The sequence below is a fragment of the Megalobrama amblycephala genome, linkage group LG6 (assembly GCF_018812025.1).
Source record: "Megalobrama amblycephala isolate DHTTF-2021 linkage group LG6, ASM1881202v1, whole genome shotgun sequence".
In the NCBI taxonomy this organism is placed as follows: Eukaryota; Metazoa; Chordata; class Actinopteri; order Cypriniformes; family Xenocyprididae; genus Megalobrama; species Megalobrama amblycephala.
In genome coordinates this window covers 42,228,811-42,244,552 of record NC_063049.1, presented here as the reverse complement: position 1 = coordinate 42,244,552, position 15,742 = coordinate 42,228,811, and the positions used below count along the sequence as shown (strand labels likewise).

Below are 15,742 nucleotides of genomic sequence, written 5' to 3'. Positions count from 1 at the left end.
TTCAGGTCAGTTGGTGTCAGTAGAAATTAAAGTGCCCCTATTATGCTATTTTAAAGGTGCCCAAGAATGCTTTTTCACAAGATGTAATATAAGTCTAAGGTGTCTCCTGAATGTGTCTGTGAAGTTTCAGCTCAAAATACCCCATAGATTTTTTTAAATTAATGTTTTTAACTGCCTATTTTGGGGCATCATTAACTATGCACTGATTTTTTTCAGCGCGCCGCCCCTTTAATTCGCGTGCTCCCTGCCACACAAGCTCTCGATTATATTACAGCACATTTACAAAGTTCACACAGCTAATATAACCCTCAAATGGATCTTTACAAGATGTTCGTCATGCATGCTGCATGCATGCTTCGAATTATGTGAGTAAAGTATTTATTTTGATGTTTATAGTTGATTCTCTATGAGATTGAGGCTATGCTCCGTGGCTAACGGCTAATGCTACACTGTTGGAGAGATTTATAAAGAATGAAGTTGTGTTTATGAATTATACAGACTGCAAGTGTTTAAAAATGAAAATAGCGACGGCTCTCTTGTCTCCGTGAATACAGTAAGAAACGATGGTAACTTTAACCACATTTAACAGTACATTAGCAACATGCTAACAAAACATTTAGATAGACAATTTACAAATATCACAAAAAATATCATGCTATCATGGATCATGTCAGTTATTATTGCTCCATCTGCCATTTTCGCTGTTGTTCTTGCTTACCTAGTCTGTTGATTCACCTGTGCAGATCCAGACGTTACTGGCTGCCCTTGTCTAATGCCTTTCATCATGTTGGGAACATGGACTGGCATATGCAAATATTGGGGGCGTACATATTAATGATCCCGACTGTTACGTAACAGTCAGTGTTATGTTGAGATCCGCGTGTTTTCCGGAAGTCTTTTAAACAAATGAGATTTACATAAGAAAGAGAAAGCAATGGAGTTTGAAACTCAATGTATGTCATTTCCATGTACTGAACTCTTGTTATTCAACTATGCCAAGGTAAATTCATTTTTTGAATCTAGGGCACCTTTAATGGTTTCTAAGTCTCCTACAACAGGTTTACATGCATCCAAGGTCCAAAAACACTTGAATTTTCTCATAATATAGATTACACATCACCTCATTTCTCAAAGAGTCTGAAAACGGTTTGTTCAAAGATTCAGTCTCTTTAAACTCCTCCTTTCCGAGAGCCTGCTGTGCTCTGATTGGTCACAAGGCCCAGTCTGTTGTGATTGGTCGACCGCTTTCAGCATGCATCGAAAACGATATGCCTATATCTGAATTTCAGCTCTGGATCTTCTTCAGTGCTTGATACACAGTGAAAATAACAGTAATGATGGCGTCGGTTTTACCATATCAGTCCCAGCGCGAGTCTCATCCTTTTAAAGTGCATCAAACAGTGGATTTGCTTTGGCAGCGCAGAAAACTGCATCTTCTCGACTTGTCAACAACACAAACCAAACTTTTCCAGTCTCAGCTACAACTACAGTATTTAAGGACGGGGGAAAGTCAGGGTTGCCAGGTTTTCACAACAAAACCCGCCCAATTGCTACTCAAAACTAGCCCAAAACTAGGTAATTAATCGAGTAAATCTAGTAAAAATTAGCATTCCAGGGGCTAAATATCATGTTATTGGGGTCGCTTCAACCTGCGGACATAAAAAACAACCCGCGGAAACAGTGTTAAAATAGCTCAATTCCACAGGAAAACCATGGGCTTGGCAACACTGGTCAAAGTAGACGTTGTTCGCCGGCAGCCAATGAAAACCATAGTCTGGCATTGTGCAAATCTGTTACAAACTTACATAGATTCAAGCAGGAAGTAAGACTGGAATTACTGACGACTCATTTCAGCAGTTCAGAATCGACTCTTTCTTTTAAGAGACAATAACTTTGTTTGTCGTGCACTTTGATCTTTAAAACTTTGCAGACCTTTTACATTTACAGACAGCTATATTACACAATACGTGAAAAATAATATCCGAAAAAGCATAATAGGGGCACTTTAATGCTTTTCTTCAGCAAGGACACATTAAATTGATCAGAAGTGACAGTAAAGACTTTTAGAATGTTACGGAAAGATTTATATTTCAAATAAACACTGTTCTTTTGAACTTTTTATTCATGTTATTTGCCTCAAATGAACCTGCATGTGTGTGTGTGTGTGTGTGTTTTGTCTCTTTACAGGATTATAGTGTAGGATGTGTGTAGTTCTCCACACAGAAGGAAAGCGTGTGGCGGTTTGGTCATAAGAAGTGAGGATTCAGGATAAAGAGATTAGACCTCATGCAGATTACATGCTATTCATATTTTAGGCAAAAGGCACTCGTCTGAGCGAACGCCTGTGTGTGTGAACATGAGAGAGGTTATATCTGAACCCTAGCCTATTTTAATTAAATCAAGACTTTATTTGTAATTGCAAGCTCAGAAAATCATTTATAGTGGTTAATAAAGGAATAAACTACAAGATACCAACTTGCTCGCAAACCTACGTTTTTAAAGCACACAACAGTTTCAAAATTCATTTTTGAAGAATGACTACACAAGTTATTTAGGACAAGACACACACACACACACACACATGGGTTTTCATGTTTTATTGGGACATTCATAAACTTAATGATTTTTATACTCTACAAACTGTATATTCTGTCCACTAACCGTAACCCTACCCACCACAGAAAACTTGCAAAAAACATCACTTAGTATGGTTTATAAGCTGTTTTCCTCATGGGGACCAAAAATGTCCCCACAAGGAGAAGATATTGCCATCATTGTGGACACACACACACACTGTTAGCTGCTCCTCGAGGCCCTGTGAAACGTGACTTTCAGCTGCTGAAGGTGTTGAGATTTAGGTTGGACTTCAGGAAACTACTGTCAAACCAGATGAAAAGATGGAAAGAAACTCAAATGATTTGCATCTCATTTACATTTTTTTTGCATTTGGCAGAAGCCAAGCAACTTACATTGCATTCAGGTTATGCATTTTGTGAATTAAATTGATCTAGTGCCAAACTTTTGAATTGACATCAGAATGAAATCCAATGTGAAATCAAAATTTCAGCCCATTTAAACTCTTAATGCATGTTTCTGATTTAAATAGCATCTTTTATTTAAATGTCAGTAGCTAAAATACTGTTAGAGTTCAGAATGTCTGATTCATTGAAACAGTTGGATTAAAAATTGATCCATTTCTATCATCACTCAAAAATGTGCCATTTTTCAAAATGTTAAAAAAGTAAATATTGCTGCATATTACTATTGATGCAAATAAATAAATGTTATTTAGTGCCTTGATTTCAATTGTATTTTAGTTCTTACATTATTTTGAATCAAATCACAAATGGCTCTTAAAGGGTTAGTTCACCAAAAAATGAAAATTCTGTCATTTATTACTCACTCTCATGTCGTTTCACACCCGTAAGACCTTCGTTCATCTTCTGAACACAAATTAAGATATTTTTGTTGAAATCCGATGGCTCCGTGAGGCCTGCATAGCCAGCAATGACGTTTCCTCTCTCAAGATCCATTAATGTACTAAAAACATATTTAAATCAGTTCATGTGAGTACAGTGGTTCAATATTAATATTATAAAGTGACAAGAATATTTTTGGTGCACCAAAAAAACAAAATAATGACTTATTTAGTGATTTAGCGATTTCAAAACACTACTTCAGGAAGCTTCGGAGCGTTATGAATCTTTTGTGTCGAATCATGATTCAAACTGCTGAAATCATGTGACTTTGGCGCTCTGAACCACTGATTCGACACACTGATTCATTATGCTCCGAAGCTTCCTGAAGCAGTGTTTTGAAATTGGCCATCACTATATAAGTCGTTATTTTGTTTTTTTGGCGCACCAAAAATATTCTCGTCGCTTTATAATATTAATATTGAACCACTGTACTCACATGAACTGATTTAAATATGTTTTTAGTTCATTAATGGATCTTGAGAGAGGAAATGTCAGCAAAAATAGCAAAATTAGCAAAAAAAAAAATAGCAAAAAAGTATGAGGTTGGTATTTTTTTCATTTATTATTATTATCAATGTTGAAAACAGTTCTGCTTCATATTTTTGCAGAAATCCTGATACATATTTTCCAGGATTCTTTGATGAATGAAGTTGAACAGGTCAAAAGAACAGCATTTATTTGAAACTATAATAATATTTTATAATAATGTGAAAGTCTTTCCTATCATTTTAATGATCAATTTAATGCATCCTTTCTGAATAAAAGTTTTAATTTCTTTCAAACAACAACAACAAAAATCTTACTGACCCCAAACTTTTGAATGGCAGTGCAAACATATATATATATATATATATATATATATATATATATATATATATATATATATATATATATATATATTTATATTATTTTATCTCCCAGTGTGCAACAGTAGTATTGTATGTTTTTTACGCTCTTATGTAATTGCTCTGAGGGTTGATCTTGGCTCTGCACCATCTGTTTTAATTCTGCATGTTTCTCAGTAATGAGGCGCTAAAACACCAGCTCGTTGCGATTAGCAGCTGGCCAGTAATGCTGTCTGTCGAGGACAAACGCACTGATCCAGCCTACTTGCGTTATGTCTTTATGCCATATTGACATGAAGGGAATCTTGACTAGAACCTGCTTTAACCCAGTTTATTAGACCAGCAGCCATTCTTTTAAGACACACTAATTAAAGACTCCCCCAAGAGCTCATTATGACACTAATTTGTTTTGTGCAGAAGCTGAGTGATGAGTAATTGTATTCTAATTGTATTTCCGCATGAAATATAAATAAGATACCACAAAAATGAAATGAAGTTTGTTATATTCACATTATAACTCAGACATCTTTTATAAAATGCACAACTGCTCTTTCATTAATAAATGATTTCAATTACAACCAACAGTGATTCTCAGCTGTGCATATTTTTGAAGAAAAGCTATGAGATACACCGGTAATGATGACACGAGGAGACGTGAGTGGCTCTGCGCTGATGTCTAATATGAGCAAATTCAACTTGACAACGTGTGCATTTGGCAGCCGCTTTTTTTTTTCAAAGCAACTTGCATATTTTCATTTATGCACTACCATTGGTCAGAAAATGATTTGTTTTATTCAGAAAGGATGCATTAAAGGGGTGGTTGATTATAATTTCACTTTTTTTAACTTTAGTTAGTGTGTAATTTTGCTGTTTGAAGGAAAAGGAGATTACTTTTAAAGAATTTGCTCTATAAGGACTACAACAAACGGCTGGTAGGGACTACATCGAGCTTCTTCCCGGGTTGGTGACATCATTAACCCTAAAATTTACATAAACCCCGCCCCCGAGAACAAGCAACAAAGGGGGTGTGGCCATGTTGGGCTGCTTTAGAGAAGAGGAAGAGTTGTTGTAGTAGAGTTTTGTTGTCATGCCGTCATTTTACGCCGGACTGATTCACAAACGACGATCAATTCAACGCTGGATTTGCACAAAAGATGAACATGACGGCACATGCTAGTGGATGAGTTGAATCAACTCCACAGCAACTACATAAATTTATCCACTAACCATTCAGAAACGTCCAGTTTCATTCTAAAAGTTGTAACTTCTTCCTGAGTCTCTCCATCAGTGTCGACTCCGGTTTGAACAATGTAAGGCTGAACACCGTTACTGACAATCCTCATTTTGGCTGCATGAGATTCTCCAGCTTTGTTGTTGTTGAGCTGTTAAAGCTCCGCCCTCTTCTGAAAAGGGGGTGGGAGCAGCAGCTCATTTGCATTTAAAGGGACACACACAAAAAACTGTGTGTTTTTGCTCACACCCAAATAGGGACAAAATTTGTCAAGCTATAATAAATGATCTGTGGGGGATTTTGAGTTGAAACTTCACAGACACATTCTGGGGACACCAGAGACTTATTTTACATCTTGTTAAAGGGGCATTATAGGTCCCCTTTAAAATGGTCATTAAAGTGACAGTAAAGACACTTTTACTTTGAACTTTCTATTCATAACAGAATCCTGAAAAAATGTATCAGTTTCCAGAAAAATATGAAGCAGCACAACATTTATAACAATAATTAATGTTTCTTGAGCAGCAAATCATCATATTAGAATGATTTCTGAAGGATCATGTGACACTGAAGACTGGAGTAATGATGCTGAAAATTCAGCTTTGATCACAGGAATAAATTACACTTTAAAATATATTCAAATAGAAAACAGTTATTTTAAATTGTAAATTTTAAATTCCTGTTTTTACTAAAGACTTATTAGTAAAACGTTTTTACCAACCCCAGACCTTTGAACGATAGTGTACATTTGATCATTTCATGCATTTTGTGGTGTTTGATATGAAAATGATATGATAAGATTATTTATTGACCATGATCTATAACTGTCAAAACAGGTTTTTGCCTGTTTAATGTTACTGTATTTTAAATGTTAAATTGCTACAATTTCCCCTTTTTTTACCATTTTATATAGATTATTATTATTAGTATTTACATGTTAATATGCATTTTATTATGAATATTATACATACTTACACTCTAAAAAATGCTGGGTTGTTTCAACCCAATTTTGGGTCAAATATGGACAAACCCAACTGTTGGGTTAAAAAATTAATTTAGAGATTTAACCCAATGGTTGGGTTTGTCCATATTTGACCCAAAATTGGGTTGAAACAACCCAGCATTTTTTAGAGTGTATGCTTATGCATATTAAAAAATCCCTGGCATTTGTCTTGTGGTAACGTGCTCATATTGACTCCTGTCCAGTACTGGCTCTTTTACACTGTAAGTAAAGGTCAATTTATTTCTTTGTTGAAGAACATGGGTCGGTTTGATTTCATGGAGAGGCTGCTGCTATTGGCTAGATTAGTAACCATGGTAACTGTCTTGTGGTTGGACTGCACTTTCATTCCCATAATAAGCAGAGAAATACATTGAGGAACTGGATGGAAATAACTGGATGGTGTCCTCAAGCAATACATGTGAATCTTTCTTTTTTCAAAGTAGTGCATTTGTGTATCATTATTTTCTCACTCTCATGTCATTTCAGACCTGTGGAGCTCAGCAACTATACAGCAATGCCCTAGTTTCTCAGGAGGAAGCACTCACATTATTCTTCAGAAAATGTTCAAAATTATAGTTCATTATTCACTCAGCTTTGCAGTGTTTGGACAGCGAGCATCAGATGAGTGTGTGTGTGTGTGTGTGTGTGTGTGTGTGGTCAGTACAGTGAGTATCTGTCTCTATGACATGCTGGGACAAATGTGTCTGTCAGTGAGAGACGCATCCATTGCGCCCTGTCGCTCTGAGACAGACCTTTACACTGACATCTCTCTCTCTCTCTCTCTCTCTCTCTCCACACAGAGGAATGATGAGGAGGCCGTCGTGGACAGAGGAGGCACTCGATCCATGCTTAAGGCTGGACTGGAGAAGGAGGAGCTAGAAGGTAAATACACACACACACACACACACACACACACACACACACACACACACACACACACACACACACACACACACACACACACACACTCACACAGAATTAAAGCTTTACTTTTTGCAATTAATTTTATTTTTGTTTTATGTATTTACTTCGTTGCACCAAATTCAAATTTGAATTTGAATTTGAATTCTAAGGCAGCACTGCATGTACACTAGTGTTCAAAAGTTTGGCTTCAGTAAGATTTTAAGACTTTTATTCAGTAAGGATCCATTATATTGATCAGAAGTGACAGAGACATTTTATAATGTTACAAAAAATTAAATGCTGTTCTTTCTATTCATCAAAAAGTCCTTAAACTTATCATGGTTTCCTCAAAAATATGAAGCAGCACAACTGTTTTGGATTGATAATGATAAGAAATGTTTCTTGAGCAGCAAATCAGCATATTAGAATGATTTCTGAAGGATCATGTGACACTGAAGACTGGAGTAATGATGCTGAAAATTCAGCTTTGATCACAGAAATAAATTATATTTTACAATATATTCACATAGAAAACAGTTATTTTAAATTCTAATAATATTTCACTATTTTTATTGTATTTTTAAATAAAATTTAAATTTTCAAATAAATGCACTACTGAACCCAAACTTTTGAAAGGTAGTGTATCTGTTCTAAACAATCCCAGAATGCTTTGAAATAACCCCAGTGGGGGAAAAAAATATCATAGATGGAGGTTAAATTGAGAAACATATCAAATCTATATTTAATTTGCTTATTCATGTACATCCCACCCATGCAATAACAATAAAAAATAGTTCAGTCTAATTTGATACGTATTTTAAGCTAACATCAAAATCTATTGGAATCAAATTCTGTTAGATTTTACACTCTAAAAAATGCTGGGTTAAAAACAACCCAAGCTGGGTTGAAAATGGACAAACCCAGCGATTGGGTTGTTTTAACCCAGCGGTTGGGTTAAATGTTTGCCCAACCTGCTGGGTAGTTTTATTTAAACCAACTATTGTTTAAAAATTGCTATATGGCTAGCTTAAAATGAACCCAAAATTGTTGGGAAATTAAAAACCAGATGCAATTAGAGGCAACAATAATAGACAAAAGGTGAATGTTTATTAATAAGCTTTAATATTTTATTAATATAAATGTAATAGTTTAATAGTTTATTAATATAAATGTATTAATAAGCAATTTAATAAATGTTTATTGTTTAATAATTATTCATTGAACATTAATAAATGTTCATTTCCAACATACTTTGGGTTAATTTTAATTAAGCAATACAGTCATTTTTAAACAATAGTTGAGTTAAATAAAACTACCCAGCAGGTTGGGCAAACATTTAACCCTACCGCTGGGTTAAAACAACCCAATCGCTGGGTTTGTCCATTTTCAACCCAACTTGGGTTTAACCCAGCATTTTTTAGAGTGAATGTTCAACTGATTCTTTGATTGTAGCATTGCTGAAGTCTAGCATCAAAATGGCAGCTTCCAGTGTAGAAAACGTCAAGCTGTGATGTGCCATTGGTCAGTTGCAGAAGTGAAGCTCATCCTTCTGTCTCTCTCATACACACAATAATAAGCAGCTCCAGAGCGAATGCTCAGTGAAGTTAATGCTATGTCTGAGAGGAAAGTCTGTGGGTGGCAAATCAAGGGCACCAGCATGGCCTGACAGAAGAGACGTGTGTGTTTATCTGCCTCTGAAATGACACGAAGAGAAAAGACTGGTGGGAGGATGGAGAGTGTTTCACAGGGGAAAAAGAGCAGCTACTCGAAGCGTCTTCTCAAAGGACTGCAGATGACGTCAGCTGCTCTTCTGCCCCTGGATGAGCTATTTTTACATCCTGCTGGTGAGAAAGAGACAGGAACAGAGAGAATAATTACACTATCGAAATTATAATAATAAATGGGTCATCAGTAGCTAAATAGAGGCTCCATATCCTACACAGCTCTGAAATAATCATATGCTTTTCTGTTTATTTTTGTACCTGCCTTATTTGCATTAATTATTATAAATATGCATTTCTAACTTTGGCTGATAAACTTGAAGACCTCATGGTGTGTCATGATGAGTACAGTTTTCTTTCATTTTTTTTCTATTGAAGCATTTATGCATTTTTAAATGTTTTTATCTAAAGCAACTTGCATTGCTTTCAAGGTTTACGTTTTTTTCATAAGGGATCCTCCTTTTAAATAAATAAAAATAATAAGAAGAATAGTGACATTAGTGCATTTGACAGATGCTTTTATCCAGTGTGACTTGCTGTGTATTCAAGGTTTACATTTTTTTTTATCAAAGGGCTTTAATAATACTAATTAATTTAAATAATATAAATATATGAATTAAATATGTAAAAAAGTAAATAGACTTTATTTTAAATTTGAATTTTGTCTGAATTTGAATATTAATGTTAATATTAATTGTTATGAGTATATATATATATATATATATATATATATATATATATATATATATATATATATATATATATATATAATATTTTATAATATTGATGTACAGTGAGATTTTGTATATTTTAGCAGTACACTTGACTTGAATATAGATAACCTTAAAGGTGACATATCATGAAAATCTGACTTTTTCCAGGTTTAAAGCAAACAGACATGAACTAAAAGCCCTAAATGTCCCATTTTGATATCATGGGGACTTTGAATACAATGTTTGGTCAAGAAAGTGTCACTGATTCATTATAGTGGTTTGGCAAGTTGTAAGATGCAAATGTAAAATCCACTTTCCAGAACTCATTAGTTGAAGCTCAGCGGTTCTGAGTCTTCATGATGTGTCATGACAGCAGTCGGTCTCATGCAGGAGACATATTCACGGTTCTCCTGCATTTCGCTGAAACGACAGGCTGGCATTATGTGGATATTACCCAGAATTCCATGCAATAATGAGCCAACTGTCAATGTATAGGCCTGTATTAGACTGAGCTGTGTTGAAAATATTGCTTGTGACAGCCTTTTCTCCTCACTCACTGCGGCTTGTAAATACATCTGCAGGTTCAGCTTGTGGATGCATGTCATTTATTCAGATTCAGACACGTTTTATAACCCAGTGAACACTGAGCAGCTGTAAGATTACATTTGGATTGGCTCAGAAGCTCACAAATTGGTACACTGCACAGGTGAGGAAATGGCACACTGTGCACATGCTTGTACAACTGAGGATATTTTGTGCAGGAGATTTTCTGAAGAAAATGTGAGTGGTGCTTTAAGTTGTTGTGACAGTTTCACAAAATCATATAGTATATACTAAAATAACACTGCTCTGATATTCTGGTCTGTTGTTTTTGATCACAGACACACCTCTGAATCTTCTGAGCATTTGCACATCGTCTTGAGTTTGAAATGTCATGACTTTGCAAACATAAGTTGTCGACCTTATAAAGTCTAAAGCTTTAGAAATCGATATAAGCTCATGTCATTGATCCGTTTCCCATTGCAGGACGATGCATTCAGTCCTTATCATAATGTTATGCAATTCAAAGACACCATTAGAGCCTTAGTGATGTAATTTAATCCTCATTTCATCCAGCTTTCAGCCATTTTTAACTGCCAGGAAGAGGAAATCTCTGTTGTCTGTAGGTTGGCATTAGTCTGTATATGTCGTGTGTGTGTGTGTGTGTGTGTGTGTAATCTTATGTACAGATGTTATGTCTACATTTAAACCCATGCTGCTCGACCTCTCATTCAAATGCAATTAAAGTGAGTGATTAAATAAATATAGGTTAAATATGTTTAGTAAATTGAATTTTTCCATTGCAAGATGAAATTCAGAGTGAACTAAAAAAGTGTCTCTGTTCTGCGTTCCACTTTATAATCTAGTGAGCTGCCTACCTAGACAACAATTTAAGGTATCATATGTTAAAGGTAGCATCCGTATACCAAACTGTAGGCAGCCGTATAATTATTTTATAATTGTATTTATATAAATTCATAATTATGCAGGATAATCATTCCAAATGAGCCACAGCATAATTATGCTGCCTTCTAAGACACCTTCTTTTGGCTAAGTACTAAAGCAGCACTGCATGTCTTTTATGGAAAAGACAAACCCAAATGCAATGCAACAAAGTCAGTCAGTCAGTCAAAAAAAAAAAAAAAAAGTAATTATAAAAGTTGATTATGTTAAAATATTGATTACAAATGTACTTATATTTCAGTCACTGCTGGAAAATACTGTGAAAAAATATTTTGCTCAAATTTGCTGCTTTCATTACTTTTTTTGTTTTTTATTTTTAAATATTGTGTGTTTTATGCTCAATATATGACCAATTAGTATGTTCCAAATGTATGAGGTTTTATTTTAGTGAATGTTATTACTGTTGTTGAAAAATCTGACCTCAGAACATGATCTAAAACGTGAAAAATTATGATTTAATATACACTCACCGGCCACTTTATTAGGTACACCTGTTCAACTGCACTAACGCAAATATCTAATCAGCCAAACACATGGGAGCAACTCAATGCATTTAGGCATGTAGACATGATCAAGATGATCTGCTGAAGTTCAATCTGAGCATCAGAATGGAGAAGAAAGATGATTTAAGTGACTTTGAAAGTGGCATACGCCAGACAGGCTGGTCTGAGTATTCCAGAAATTGCTGATCTACTGGGATTTTCACACACAACCATCTCTACACAGCAAAATCCCCAGAGTTAAATCAACTCTGTTCAGAGTACACATGGCCCCTCTCTATATAGTGTTAAAGTAACCCTGAAGCAAAGTTAAAGTTCATGAGATAATTAAGAGATTAATTAAGTGATGATTGAGCATTAGTGATGAACACCTGCTGTTAACAAGCAGAATCACTGAAGAGAAACACAAGAACTACAACTGACTTCCAGCCACAGCCAAAGATGAACTCAACTGAAGATAAAAGACATTAAATCTCTCAAGATCTGATTAATTAAACAACTCCACAAACAGCATATTATCTCATTAACTTTAAGGGCCCTATTTTAACGATCTAAACGCAAAGTGTAAAGCACACGGCGCAGGTGCACTCAGGGCGTGTCCAAATCCACTTTTGCTATTTTAACGACGGAAAAACGGTCCGTGCGCGGGGGCGCATTTTTGAAATGGGTTGTCCCTATTCTCTTAATGAGTAATGGGCGTAACGTTCAATAAACCAATCAGAGTGTCATCTCCCATTCCCTTTAAGAGCGAGATGCGCTCGCGCCATGGCGGATTGCTATTTACATGGTGTACACGCGATGAGTCAGTTAATATATATGTGTGTGTATTGGCACGATTGTTCAATTAATTAGCCATCATTATAAGTAATAATAGGCTGAATTGAAAATAGGTAGCCTAATTCTAATACACGCAATGACTATTCATCATTACATCTTTATATTTATGTAGCCTACACAATAATATTCTTTTACACTGTAATCCTTTTGTTTTTAATATTTGGCATGTTTGTGTGATGCTCATCCCTGTGTGTAATAAGCAAAGTCAACGCGCACTGTGGACGCGCCCAGAGGCGCAGTTTCTACCAACGCGCTCTAACAAAAAAATATTGCGCCATTGACTTTAGACTTTAGACCAGGTTTGAGTTGGTCTATGGCGCAGTCTATTTTCAGCTCCTTAAAATAGCAATGCGCCGGCAATGCGCCTGAACACACCTCTTTTTTAGACCAGCACGCCCATGGGCGCACTAACTGGCGCAAATGCATTTACTAATTTAAGGACGTGGCGCTGAACGGGAAAACGCAAATGGCGCCGGACGCAAACTAGCAAACACACTTGCGCTGCGCCTTGTGTCGCATTGCGCCGGGTGTATTATAGGGCCCTAAATGTGCTTCAGTGTTATTTTAACTATATATAGAGAGGGACCATATGTTCTCTGAGAAGAGTTGATTTAACTCTGTGTAGGGTTTACAGAGAATGGTCCAAAAAAGAGAAGATACCCACTGAGCGGCAGTTCTGTGGATGAAAATGCCTTGTTGATGCCAGAGGTCAGAGGAGAATGGCCAGACTGGTTCGAGCCAATAGAAAGGCAACAGTAAGTCACATAACCTCTCGCAGGTCTGCAGAAGAGCATCTCTGAACGCTCAACGCATCCAACCTTGAAGCAGATGAGCTACAGCAGCAGAAGACACACTGAGGCTACAATTCACACAGACTCACCAAAACTGGACAATAGAAGACTGGAAAAACATTGTCTGGTCTGATGAGTTCATTCAGATGGTACGGTCAGAATTTGGCGTGAACAGCGTGAAAGCATAGATCCATCCTGCCTTGTGTCAACGGTTTAGGCTGCTGGTGGTGTAATGGTGTGAGGGAGATTTTCTTGACACTCTTTAGGCCTCTTAGTACCAACTGAGCATCATTTAAACACCACAGCCTACCTGAGTATTGTTGCTGACCATATCCATCACTTTATGATCTTCTGATGGATACTTCCAGCAGGATAATGCGCCAAGTCACAAAGCTCAAACCATCTCAAACTGGTTTCTTGAACATGACTAGAGTTCACTAAACTCAAATGACCTCCACCAGATCTCAATCCAATAGAGCAGCTTTGGGATGTGCTGGAATGGGAGATTCACATCATGGATGTGCAGATGACAAATCTGCAGCAACTATGTGATGCTATCATGGCAATATGGACCAAAATCACTGAGGTATGTTTCCAGCACCTTGTTGAATCTCTGCCATGAAGAATTAAGGCAGTTCTGAAGGCAAAAGTGGTCCAACACTGTACTAGAAAGGTGTACCTAATAAAGAGGCCGGTGAGTGTAGATTTTATATTCTCTGAGTCCCCGTCTGTTTTCTTTTGATCTATAGGTCACAGGACTCTGTATATCGGTGTTCATGTTCCTCTGGGCAGAAAAACCCGTCGACGCCATCGACATCATGGACATCGACACAGGAAGAGAAGCAGGGAAAGAGACTCAGGGGTCGAAGATGGACGAGAATCACCTTCATACAGTAAGAGTCCATCCTTCCTTCAATGCATGCAGTTAATTTTCTTCCTCAGTATTTTTGTCTTGTTTTCCAGTACGAATATCTGAACATTCTTAGATACATTTGAGACATAAAATGGAAATTCGAAATGAAGCAAATTTATTTATGGGGTATTATGTTTTGCTTTGGCAGATTTTTTTTTCTTGTTTTAAGCACAAACTCAGTTAATTTTGATACATATTTAATATCTTATGTATTTTTGAATCTCAAGTAAATGTATCTTGAATTAAGCATGTTTAGATGTTTGTACTGGAAAACAAAACAAAGATATGGAAACACTGTATATTAAGATCATTAATGCATTGATGCATTACTCACCCTGCTGTCGTTCTAATGCCGTATGCCCTTCTTTCTTTTATGGACCACAAAAGGATAAATGTTAAAAAATGCCCCGCTCGTGCTCGTCCATAAAATGGCAGTGAATAGCGACCAGCATCAAGCTTTTAAAAAAGACGCAAAAATATCACAGAATAATCCCAGGAAACGTGTATCGTATATTCCAAGTGTTCTGGGGGTTTACGATAGGGTTTGGTGAAAAACAAGCCAAAATTGAATGTATTATTTAAAGAAAGTCCTCACTTTGGCTGTTCTGTGCTTGACTGCATGTTCATGAGACACTATTAGCACTGCAGTTCACTCCGACTTGCCCAGAAAAACGTTGTGAGAAATCAAGATTAATGAAAAATGCAACATGTAGGCCTAATACAATGCCTAGAAATCCCAGTATCTGTGTACTTTCTTCACTGAGTTACATATCTCTGAACCGGAACTCTGTCTGACGACAGATGTGAACGCTTTGACTTCGTGTTATGACGAACACAATTACCTAGTTCTGGCATGAAACTCTAGATGGCGCAGGCTGATAGGTCTTTAACTTATTTGATAGCGATAATATTATCTACATTGCACAGCTGATTGGTTGCCATCGCATCAGCAGCCAATGAGCTGCGGCTTAACATTCAAACAAATACTGGTAACGTTAGTGTTGCTGTAAGCAGTACCAAAGACTATAGAATTACACAAGACGTGTCACTCGTATAGTTTTGAATGGGAGAAAGTGTAACGCGCAATATGGCGGAATAAGTCCCGCCTTCTAAATAAGAGCCAATCGCCGACTGGTAAAGTCATCGCGTCACTTCAGCAACCGTTAGAATCACCGGTTTCTATAGAAACAGTCAGACAGTCATTTAGGTCTGCGCATGCGCATCAGCTTGATCCAGACGGAAAAATACAGTTTTTTTGTCATGATTCGAGCGTTTAGAAACTAAATTTATGAGCCGGTTGTTG

The 15,742-nt window shown here is 36.5% G+C and overlaps 1 protein-coding gene across 2 annotated transcripts in view; it reads left to right on the top strand.

Moving 5' to 3' along the window:
* Nucleotides 1-15,742, top strand: part of slc4a10b (solute carrier family 4 member 10b) — an 83,241-nt gene that overhangs the window by 20,777 nt on the left and 46,722 nt on the right. For both annotated transcript variants that reach the window (XM_048194685.1, XM_048194686.1), the window contains 2 exons: nt 7,359-7,440; nt 14,276-14,419. In XM_048194685.1, the coding sequence (XP_048050642.1) occupies nt 7,359-7,440; nt 14,276-14,419 (226 nt within the window). The remainder of the gene's footprint in view (nt 1-7,358; nt 7,441-14,275; nt 14,420-15,742) is intronic.